At 42.7% G+C, this 12,218-nt stretch overlaps 1 protein-coding gene across 5 annotated transcripts in view; it reads right to left on the reverse strand.

Moving 5' to 3' along the window:
* LOC139410948 (AP-1 complex subunit beta-1-like) overlaps positions 1-12,218 on the reverse strand; it is a 54,905-nt gene that overhangs the window by 15,388 nt on the left and 27,299 nt on the right. For all 5 annotated transcript variants that reach the window (XM_071156644.1, XM_071156641.1, XM_071156642.1 and 2 more), the window contains one exon: positions 417-501. In XM_071156644.1, the coding sequence (XP_071012745.1) occupies positions 417-501 (85 nt within the window). The remainder of the gene's footprint in view (positions 1-416; positions 502-12,218) is intronic.

A 12,218-nucleotide genomic window follows, 5' to 3' on the forward strand; every position in this document is an offset into this window, starting at 1 on the left:
TGAGACGAGAAAGCAAACAGAAATAAGAAACAAATGAACGGTAAACAATTCGTTGTTGTGCTGAACATCGCCGGTCCTGCTGTGCTTTTAGGATCCGGCGCATTAGCTCCCAGCCTCCAGCAGCGTTCCTACTGCTTGCCCCATCTGGAGCCTCCACAGGGGGACAAACACCACCACATTCCCCCAGATTGAATCAACCAGAATAGGAACACAACAGAGGAAATTGGAACCAACGTCACAGATGTGTGATCTGAGAGCAAATGCATGGCTAGATAGTTCCATGTTCAGAAACACACACAAAAGGCTTTCCTGAGATTGACGTAATAGTCAAGGGCTGGCGTCGGCCTGGTTTGAAGCTATGGAAAAGGAGACAGCAAAACCATGATTCACTGAGTAGGCTATTCAGGTACACTCACCCATCTTTCCATCTTCCACAAACAGCATGCTGATGGGGTATTGGCAGCTGAAGTAGAAGACGTCAATGTTGTTCTTCACAGCCACCTGTTAGAGTGATTACATAGAGGGGGGGAGGGTAAGAGATGAAGGGGCAATCAATGACCCATTGTTTTCAAGTAGTCTGAAAGGATAAACACTGCAGGGCATGCGTGTGGTTATTGAACAAGAGATGTTATTGTCCTGTGGATATGACACACACACACACGATAGCATACGCTGCACTCCATATTCTACTACACAAGGAGATGCTCTCTCCCTCCCTTTCTCGATCTGTCAGGCCTGTTTAAGGCAAAATCTCTTATTCCTCCCTCAGCTCCATCCCTTCTGTCATCTCTGATAACTAGAGAATAAAGATACCATGCTACAAATTATTTTATTTGTCCTTAGACCAGATGATGCCTAAAAAGGCAATTTGACTACATCGTCATTGAAACCTAACATAGAATGCATCCCAAATGGCACCCTATTCCCTTTATAGTGCAATAACATTGACCAGGGCCCATAGAGGGAATAGGGTGCGATTTGGGACGCAGCCACAGTATACTCTAAGAACTTTGTGGAGCGGTCACCGTATCGATCAGACTGCTCTATAGAAGAGTGATGAGGACAAGGAGGTTGAGTTAAGCCTGCGGGGTGGAGGGGGGGGTGACAAGAGAAATTCTCTGAATAATTTATGAGGGAATATTGGTGCTCTGTTGACGCAGTGCCTGCCTGCCTGCCAGGCTGTCTGTACTGCAGTGGGGGTACACTGTATCCCTGGGTCTCCCTACGTCTCTCTCTAACCTTCACACAACTTCTGGATCATAAAAGAACATTGACTAATGGAAACACATCACTGCTGCTAAACTATGTGTTTGTAGCCTACAGTACCATCATACAGGTCTTGGGCCTGTATGGAACAAATAGTTAAGCAGTGATGAGTACAGCATTTCCATCAGGTAAAGTGAGAAAGTGACTGTTGGCTAAATAACTGTCAGCAGTGGTGTAAGGTTCTTAATTTAAGTAAAAAATACTTTAAAGTACTACTTAAGGGTATTTGTACTTTATGATTGATATTTTTGACAACTTTTACTTTACATTTCCCCTGACCCCCAGAAGTACTCGTTACCTTTTGAATGCTTAGCAGGACAGGAAAATGGTTCAATTCACGCACTTATCAAGAGAACATCCCTGGTCATCCTTACTGCCTCTGATCTGGTGGACTCACTAAACACGAATGCTTCGTCTGTAAATTATGAGCTTTGGAGTGTCCTGGCTATCCGCAAATAAAATAAAAACAAGAATTGTGCCGTCTGGTTTGTTAAATATAAGGAATTTGAAATGATTCATTATTTTACATTTACTTGAGTATATATATTTTTTATTTCACCTTTATGTAACCAGTTAGGCCAGTTGAGAACAAGTTCTCATTTACAACTGCGACCTGGCCAAGATAAAGCAAAGCAGTGCAACAAAAACAAGAATTAAAACAAACAAACGTAGTCAAAAACACAATAGAAAAAAAATCTATTTACAGTGTGTGCAAATGTAGAAGAGTAGGGAGGTAGGCAATAAATAGGCCATAGAGGCGAAATAATTACAATTTAGCATTAACACTGGAATGATAGATGTGCAGATGATGATGTGCAAGTAGAGACACTGGGTGCAAAAGAGCAAGAGGGTAAGTAATATGTGGATGAGGTGGTTGGGTGTGTTATTTACAGATTGACTGTTGATGCTTAAAGTTAGAGGGTCTTAGAGTCTTTTGTATAAGACTCCAGCTTCAGTGATTTTTGCAATTCGTTCCAGTCATTGGCAGCAGAGAACTGGAAGGAAAGGAGGCCAAATGAAGTGTTGGCTTTGGGGATGACCAGTGAAATATACCTGCTGGAGCGCGTGCTATGGGTGGGTGTTGCTATGGTGACCAGTGAGCTGAGACAAATATGTAGTGAGGGCCAGCCAACGAGAGCATACAGGTCGCAGTGGTGGGTAGTATATGGGGCTTTGGTGACAAAACGGATGGCACTGTGATAGACTACATCCAATTTGCTGAGTAGAGTGTTGGAGGCTATTTTGTAAATGACATCGCCAAAGTCAAGGATCGGTAGGATAGTCAGTTTTAAGAGGGTGTGTTTGGCAGCATGAGTGAAGGATGCTTTGTTGTGAAATAGGAAGCCGATTCCAGATTTATTTTTGGATTGGAGATGCTTAATGTGAGTCTGGAAGGAGAGTTTACAGTCTAACCAATGTGTGAATGTGTGAAGTTGTTCACATATTCTAGGTTAGAACCGTCCAGAGTAGTGATGCTAGACGGGCGGGCGGATAGCGATCTGTCAAAGAGCATGCATTTAGTTTTACTTGCATTTAAGAGCAGTTGGAGGCCACGGAAGGAGTGCTGTATGGCGTTGAAGCTCGTTTGGAGGTTTGTTAGCACAGTGTCCAAAGGACCAGAAGTATACAGAATGGTGTCATCTGCGTAGAGGTGGATTAGAGAGGGTCACCAGCAGCAAGAGCGACATCATTGATATATACAGAGAAAAGAGTCGGCCCGAGAATTGAACCCTGTGGCAGCCCCATAGAGACTGCCAGAGGCCCGGACAACAGTCCCTCCGATTTGACACACTGAACTATCTGAGAAGTAGTTGGTGAACCAGGCGAGGCAGTCATTTGAGAAGCCAAGGCTATTGAGTCTGCCGATAACAATGCAGTGATTGACAGAGTCGAAAGCATTGGCCAGGTTGATGAAGACAGGTGCACAGTATTGTCTTTTATCGATGGCGGTTATATCGTTTAGGACCTTGGGTGCACCTCAGCCACGCTCATGACCAGCTCGGAAACCAGAGTACATAGTGGAGAAGGTACTGTGGGATTCAAAATTGTTGGTGATCTGTTTGTTAACTTGGCTTTCAAAGATTTTAGAAAAGGCAGGGCAGGATGGATATAGATCTATAACAGTTAGGGTCTAGAGTGTCTCCCCCTTTGAAGAGGGGGATGACCGCGGCAGCTTTCCAATTTTTGGGATTTCAGACGATACGAGAGAGAGGATGGATAGGATAGTAAATAGGAGTTGCAACAATTTAGGCAAATCATTTTAGAAAGAAAAAGGTCCAGATTGTCTAGCCCAGCTGATTTGTAGGGATCCAGATTTTGCAGCTCTTTCAGAACATCAGCTGTCTGGATTTGGGTGAAGGACTGAGTATACTGACTGAGTATATTGGTTCCTGACTTCCCTGACAAGTTGCATATCGCGGGGCTATTCGATGCTAATGCAGAACGCCATTTTTGTGCTGGTCAAGGGCAGTCAAGTCTGGGATGAACCAAGGGCTATATCTGTTCTTAGTTCTACATTTTTTGAATGGGGCATGGTTATTCAAGATAGTGAGGAAAGCACTTTTGAAGAGCAACCAGGCATCCTCTACTGACGGGATGATGTCAATATCCTTCCAGGAGGAGGCTTCTAATGTTAACATGCATGAAACCAAAGCTTTTACGCTTACAGAAGTCAACAAATGAGCGCCTGGGGAATGGGAGTGATGCTGGGGGCTGCAGGGCCTGGATTAACCTCTACATCACCAAATGGAACAGAGGAGGAGTAGGATAAGGGTACGGCTAAAGGCTATAAGAACTGGTCTAGTGCGTTCAGAACAGAGTAAAAGGAGCAGATTTCTGGGCGTGGAAGAATAGATTCAAGGCATAATGTACAGACAAGGGTATGGTAGGATGCGAGTACAGTGGAGAAAAACCTAGGCATTGAGTGACGATGAGAGAGGTTTTGTCTCTAGAGGCACCATTTAAGCCAGGTGAGGTCACTGCATGTGTGGGGGGTGGAACAGAAGGGCTAGCTAAGGCATATTGAGCAGGGCTGGTGGCTCTACAGTAAAATAAGGCAAATATCACTAACCAAAACAGCAATAGACAAGGAATATTGACATTAGGGAGAGGTATGTGTAGCCGAGTGATCATAGGGTCCAGTGTGTAGCTAGGTGAGCTGGAGACACGGAGATTCAGACAGCTAGAAGGCCGGGGCTAGCAGGCTAGCAAATGGACCTCAGGGGGACATCGTGACGGAAGAGCCTGTTGAAACCCCCTCAGACGGTTACATCGGCAGACCAGTCATGGTGGATCAGCGGGGCTCTGTGTCGGCAGTAAAGGGTCCAGGCCAATTGGCAAAAGAGGTATTGAAGCCCAGGAATTGTCTGATGGATCTTTTCGTCTAGCTGGGAGATGGGCCTAGCTCGAGGCTAGCTCCAGACTAACTTTAAACGTTAGCCAGGAGTAGCCACTCGGATAGCAGCTAGCTAGCTGCGATGATCCGGTGTAAAGGTTCAGAGCTTGCGGTAGGAATCCGGAGATGTGGTAGAGAAAAAGCAGTCTGCTATGCTCTGTGTGGATATCACGCTGTGCAGACTGGAAGGAATTGAACGGGTTGAGGAAGGCTGATGTCCGAGTTAACGGTGATGACCGCTTCCAGTGACTACTAGCTAGTTAGCTTCTGATTGGGGTTCCGTTATTGTTTGTTATTTGAGCAATAACAATAAAGTTAACTTAAAACCAAATACTTTTACTCAAGTAGAATTTTGCTGGGTGACTCACTTTTACTAGAGTAAATTTCTTTGAACGCATCTTCACTTTTACTCAAGTATGAAAATTGGGTACTTTTTCCACCACTGACTCCTCCTCCTGTAGGAATACAGCTGTCTGGGAGAAGGAGTGCTGGGGTCAGGGGAAACAGAGCAGAGCTGTGGCGTAGACTAGAGCAGCACAGTGAGAGGTGACCGCTAATGACCATCCCCACCTCTCATCTCTCCTGGAACCCGTTATTTTCTCTTACCAGCTGCACAATGTTCCATCCCCCCAAGTCAGATGACTGCTCTGATCTAAAGAGGCCCCGTCTCTCTCAGTTCTGTTTCTCAACCAATAACTAAAGTTCCAGAGGCTCTCTCTTGTCATATTTCATGCTGTTTCTATAGCTCCGGAATTTAAATAACAACCTGACAGTTAAAACAAGCATGTGTCTGCAGTAGGGTTGATTATTTTCCCTGTATTTTACAAATGTTCCATCCAGAGAATAAAATCACCTTTCTCCCGGGTAAACAGGCATTTCCCACCAAAATCGGAAGTGTCATTCTAAAGCATATAAATGTCTGGATTTGATTACAGCTTTGATCAGCATGAAAATTCAAGTCTGATGCTAGCTGAGCCTTATGAGACAAACATTAAAATATATTTTATGAGCCCAAGCCCAAAAAAGCCCAAATGATTGTGCCGTTATCCAATAAGTAGCCTACCACACAGCCTACGCAGGACAGAAAAACATAAAAGCCCATAGATGTAGCCACGCGCTCTTGGATAAATAAGTAAAACAAGTTCCAGTAGGCTAATCTTGGACTGTGGACTGCATTACAGTACTGTATTATATGGACTGGAATTACACACCTTGTTCAAATCATGAAGCTGGGGGAGAACGTGATGCTGGTCCAGGACATGCGGCCTACAAAGTTACAATTATAGGCTAGTGAATGCGATTTTAATTGGACATTTTTATCATTGGTAGGCTGACGCATATATAGGCCTACCTTTCATATATAGTTCCTCTAATGTTGTGCGACGTACGTATTATAGCCTACCTCCTCTTTCCCTCTTTCCATCTCTTTCAACAATTAAATGTATAGAAGTTCCATTGCCCGTATAGTCATCATTGTAATGACATGCTTGAATAATATAGGAGTAGAATAAGATGCAGCGGGGTATCACTCCTCTTCATGAACATTGAATGGTTATATGGGTCTGAATTAGGGCCGACCTCATTTAGTCCACTGGTGGATAGGCTTTTGGTCGACAGATTTCAGTTGAGCAGTAGCAAAAATGTTTTCAATAAAAAGGTTTAGGAGACACCTGTATGATTCGCGCCTGTCTGAGTCGACTGATCCATTGTGGAGGTGGAGGAGATGGCACAGTCCATCAGACTGACAATTGCTACTGAAATGGTATATGGTTGGTTATATTATGTAAGAACAATGGTGCAACACAAATTTTTAAAAATCATTATTTTGCATTGGATAGTGCTTGGTCGCTGTGCGCGGGCGGTTCTGTAACATCAGTGCGCTGTTGAATTGATGCATTTTCCTGGGCCAGTGATTCCCAAAGTTTTAAGAGTCCCGTACCCCTTCAAACATTCAACCTCCAACTGCGTACCCCCTCTAGCACCAGGGTCAGTGCACTATCAAATGTATTTTTTTCCCCATCATTGTAAGCCCCCCCCACGCACAATACATGTATTAAACATAAGAATGAGTATGAGTTGTCACAACCCAGCCCGTGGGAAGTGACAAAGAGCTCTTATAGGACCAGGGCACAAATAAAAATAATCAATAATTTTGCTCTTTATTTAGCCATCTTCCATATAAAACCTTATTTGTTCATCAGAAATTGTGAATAACTCACCACAGGTTAATGGAAAAGGGTGTGCTTGAAAGGATGCACATATCTCTGCAATGTTGGGTTGTTTTGGAGAGTCTCAGTCTTAAATCATTTTCCACACAGTTTGTTCCTCTCAGTTTTCATGCTAGCGAGGGAAGAATCCACTCTCACATAGGTACGTGGTTGCAAAGGTCATCGGTGTCTTAACAGCGCGATTTGCCAAGAGCCTATCCAGAAATCTGGCAGTGGCTTCTGATTCAATTTTATTTTCACAGAACCGCTTGTTGCAATTTCAATGAGGCTCTCTTGTTCAGATATTGGTAAGAGGACTGGAGGCAGGGCATGAAAGGGATAACGAATCCAGTTTGTGTCGTCCGTTTCGGGAAAGTACCTGCGTACCCAGCTCACTCAGGTGCTTCGCTATATCACATTTGACATTGTCTGTAAGCTTGAGTTCATTTGTACACACAAAATCAGACAACGATGGAAAGACGTGTGTTGTCCTTGTTAACGCAGACAGAAAAGAGCTCCAACTTCCTAATCATAGGCTCAATTTTGTCCTGCACATTGAATAGTTGCGGAGAGTCCCTGTAATCCTAGATTGTTGCGGAGAGTCCCTGTAATCAGATCATTCAGGAGAAAAAACCTATCACCCAGATAGGCCAGTTGTGTGAGAAACTCGTCAGACCGCTTGCATGACGACAAGTGCAAATTATGGTCAGTAAAGAAAACTAAGCTCGTCTCACAATTTTAAAAGAAACGTGTCAATACTTTACCCCTTGATAACCAGCACAACATACGTATGTTGTAAAAGCGTTACAAAGCGAAGCCCATATCATTGCATAGTGCAGAAAATACACAAGAGTTCAGGGGCCTTGCTTTAAAACAAAGTTAACCATTTTCACTGTAGTGTCCAAAACGTCTTTCAAGCTGACACGGATTCCCTTGGCAACAAGAGCCTCTCGGTGGATGCTGCAGCGTACCCAAGTGGCGTCAGAAGCAACTGCTTGCACTATGTCTCCCGGTCATGGCTTTTGTGCCATCAGTACAGATACCAACACATCTTGACCACCAAAGTCCATTTGGTCACAAAGCTGTCCAGTACTTAAAAAAGATCCTATCCTGTTGTCCTGGTTTCCAGTGGTTTGCAGAAGAGGTCTTCCTTAATTGATCCCCCATAAACGTAACAGACATATACCAGGAGCTGTGCCAGGCCCTCCACGTCTGTTAACTCATCCAGCTGTAACGCATTTAATTCACTGGCTTGTATGTGAAGCAGTAATTGTTTCAAAACATCAACTGCCATGTCAATGATGTGTGAAACAGTGTTGTTTGACAGAGGTATTGTCTGTATAGCTTTTTGGGGTCTTTTCCCCGAGCATTGACCCAGCCATATCCACAGCAGCAGGAAGAATTGTGTCCTCCACAATAGTATGGGGCTTGCCTGTTCTTAGCCACTCGGTAGCTCTCCATATAAGACGCTTCCAGACCCTTAATGGTATCTGTTGCTTTTATACATGTCTTACTACTCAAAAGTTTCCTATATTCTCGCTCAAAAAACTCCCATGGCTTATTTTTAAAATTGTCATGTTCCATTTCTAAATGTCGGCACAAGAGTGAAGGTTTCTCACGAGAGAGTAACGGTTAATGTGATTGGATGTTAATTATTGGACTAGGCTACCTGTATTTGACATTGTGTTGTTATTTCACTGAACACTAGCTTGTTTAATTGTATTTTTGGCAGTGAAACGAGGCTACTCAGACGAGACAAAAAAAAACTCACCCAAATGTACAGTTGAAGTCGGAAGTGATGACTTCAACCTAAGTATTTTTCAACCACTCCACAAATTTCTTGTTAACAAACAATAGTTTTGGCAAGTCGGTTAGGACATCTACTTTGTGCATGACACAAGTCATTCCTCCAACAATTCTTTACAGACAGATTATTTCACTTAATCACAATTCCAGTGGGTCAGAAGTTTACATGTACAGTCAACTTAGTGTCTTTAAACAGCTTGGAAAATTCCAGAAAGGCTTAGTAAAGCAGCCTTGCATAACCACCATCGAGCAGTAGGCCTAAGAGAGCATACGGTTTAGTCTTAATAGCATAACTTACCTAGGTCTATATTTCAATACTTATATAGGCTACTGTATCAATCATTTATTTGTTAATGTCATCATACAGCATAGGAGTCATTCATGATTTGAAATGCAATCAAGCAAACAATAAATAGGCCTAAACAGTTCCATTCCTGAAATTGCAATCACAAATGAAAGTGACTGGTTTTTAGTCTTTGCTGTAATAAAGGCTTTAGGAAAAGAAACATACTCTCTGGTACACTTAGAATTGTTGTTTGCATTGTTCCAAAATGGTCAGAAAACCAGAAGTTTAGGGTCACTTAGAAATGTCCTTGTTTTTGAAAGAAAATGACATTTTTCATCCATTAAAATAACATCAAATTGATCAGAAATACAGCGTAGACATTGTTAATGTTGTAAATGACTATTGTAGCTGGAAACATCTGAATTTTTATGGAATATCTACATAGGCCCATTATCAGCAATCATCACTCCTGTTTTCCAATGGCACGTTGTGTTAGCTAATACAAGTTTATAATTTTAAAAGGCTACTTGATCATTAGAAAACCCTTTATCAATTATGTTAGCACAGCTGAAAACTGTTGTCCTAGTTAAATAACCAATAAAACTGGCCTTCTATAGACTAGTTGAGTATCTGGAGCATCAGCATTTGTGGGTTCGATTACAGGCTCAAAATGGCCAGAAACAAAGACCTTCCTTCTGAAACTCAGTCTATTCTTGTTCTGAGAAATTAAGGCTATTCCATGTGAGAAATTGGCAAGAAACTGAAGATCTCATACAACGCTGTGTCCTAATCCCTTCACAGAACAGAGCAAACGGGCTCTAACCAGAACAGAAAGAGTGGGAGGCCCCGGTGCACAACTGAGCAAGAGGACAAGTACATTAGTGTCTAGTTTGAGAAACAGACACATCACAAGTCCTCAACTGGCAGGTTAATTAAATAGTACCCGCAAAAAACACGTGTCAATGTCAACAGAGAAGAGGCGACTCCAGGATGCTGACCTTCTAGGCAGAGTTGCAAAGAAAAAGCCATATCATTAGTAGAGTGTTGACGTTGAAACTGGTGTTTTGCGGGTACTATTTAATGAAGATGCCAGTTGAGGACTTGTGTGGTGTCCATCTCTTTCTCTCGGAGGACCTGAGCCCTAGGATCATGCCTCAGGATTACTTGGCCTGATGACTCCTTGCTGTCCCCAGTCCACCTGGTCGTGCTGGTCGTCCAGTTTCAACTGTTTTGCCTGCAGCTATGGAACACTGACCTGTTCACCGGACGTGCTACCTTGTCCCGGAACTGCTGTGTACTCACGAATTCACTCTGAATGATCGGCTATGAAAAGCCAACTGACATTGACTCCTGAGGTGCTGACCTGTTGCACCCACTACAACCACTGATTATTATTATTATTATTATTATTTGACCCTGCTGGTCATTGACCATCTTGGCCATGTACTGTTATAATCTCTACCCGGCACAGCCAGAAAAGGACTGGCCACCCCTCTGAGCCTGGTTCCTCTCTAGATGTATTTCTAGGTTCCTGCCTTTCTAAGGAGTTGTTCCTAGCCACCGTGCTTCTACATCTGCCTTGCTTGCTGTTTGTGGTTTTAGGCTGGGTTTCTGTGTAGCACTTTGTGACATCAGCTGATGTAAAAATAGCTTTATAAATGCAGTTGATTGATATTTCAGACTGGCCAATAAAAATAAAAGATTAAGATGGGCAAAAGAACACAGACTCTGGACAGAGGAAGATTGGAAAAAAAGTGTTATGGACAGACAAATCTAAGTTTGAGGTGTTCGGATCCCAAACAACATTCGTGAGACGCTGAAAAAAATGAAGATGCTGGAGGAGTGCTTGAAATCATCTGTCAAGCATGGTGGAGGCAATGTGATGGTCTGGGGGTGCTTTGGTGGTGGTAAAGTGGGAGATTTGTACAGGGTAAAAGGGATCTTGAAGAAGGACGGCTATCACTCCATTTTGCAATGCGATACCCTGTGGACAGCGCTTAATTGGAGCCAATTTCCTCCCACAACAGGACAATGACTCAAAGCACAGCTCCAAACTACGCAATAACTATTTAGGGAAGAGCAGTCAGCTGGTATTCTGTCTATAATGGAATGGCCAGCACAGTCACCGGATCTCAACCCTATTGAGCTGTTGTGGGAGCAGCTTGACCGTATGGTACGTAAGAAGTGCCCATCAAGTCAATCCAACTTGTGGGAGGTGCTTCAGGAAGCATGGGGTGAAATCTCTTCAGATTACCTCAACAAATTGACAACTAGAATGCCAAAGGTCAGCAAGTCTGTAATTGCTGCAAATGGACGATTCTTGACGAAAGCAAAAGTTTGAAGGACAACTATTTCAATTAAAAATCATTATTTATAACCTTGTCAACATCTTGACTATATTTCCTATTCATTTGGCAACTCACTTCATGTATGTTTTCATGGAAAACAATAACATTTCTAAGTGGCCCCAAACTTATGAACGGTAGTGTATTTTGTAATCTATAACAGCACCTGTTTGGCACACATATGCACATAGCGCTTGCTCCTTACATTCTTTTTCTTGATCTCCAGTATTTCCCACTAGTCAAATTTATTCCACACTTCCAACTTCCCCTTTACCTCCTGAGGAACCAGTAAACATTCCCCTGTTTCGAGTTTGTCACGTCCTCTGCATCCATTTGCTGTCACATGTGTTCAGAGTTTGTTATAGCCTATTTAATAGATGTGACTATGATATGCTACAGGTCAGGCCCTATTGGTCACATGCATGCGATGCTTACGTGTCACGTAAAAACAGTAAGGGTTGAGGTAAATTCCTAAACAAATGAGGGATTTCAGTAACATTACTTTTCAGTCAGAAATGGCTGTCATTATGTTGCAGCTTCAGAAACACAGACAGGGCAATACTGGCTGTTAGAACTGTTAAGGCTCCATGGATTGATGAGGAATTGAAAAACTGTATGGTTGAAAGAGATGAGGCAAAAGGATTGGCTAATAAGTCTGGCTGCACATCTGACTGGCTTACTTACTGCAAATTGAGAAATGATGTGACTAAACTCTACAAAAAGAAGAAACTTTATTATGAAGCCAAGATCAACAATATAAAGAATGATGGAAAAAAATGTGAGTACTTTAAATGAAATTATGGGCAGAAAGACAAATTCAACTCCAACTTTCATCGAATCAGATGGCTTATTCATCAAAAAACTATTTGATATTGCAAATTATTTTAATGATTGCCAATGAAATAAAGTGGACA

The sequence above is a fragment of the Oncorhynchus clarkii genome, chromosome 6, assembly GCF_045791955.1.
Source record: "Oncorhynchus clarkii lewisi isolate Uvic-CL-2024 chromosome 6, UVic_Ocla_1.0, whole genome shotgun sequence".
In the NCBI taxonomy this organism is placed as follows: domain Eukaryota; kingdom Metazoa; phylum Chordata; class Actinopteri; order Salmoniformes; family Salmonidae; genus Oncorhynchus; species Oncorhynchus clarkii.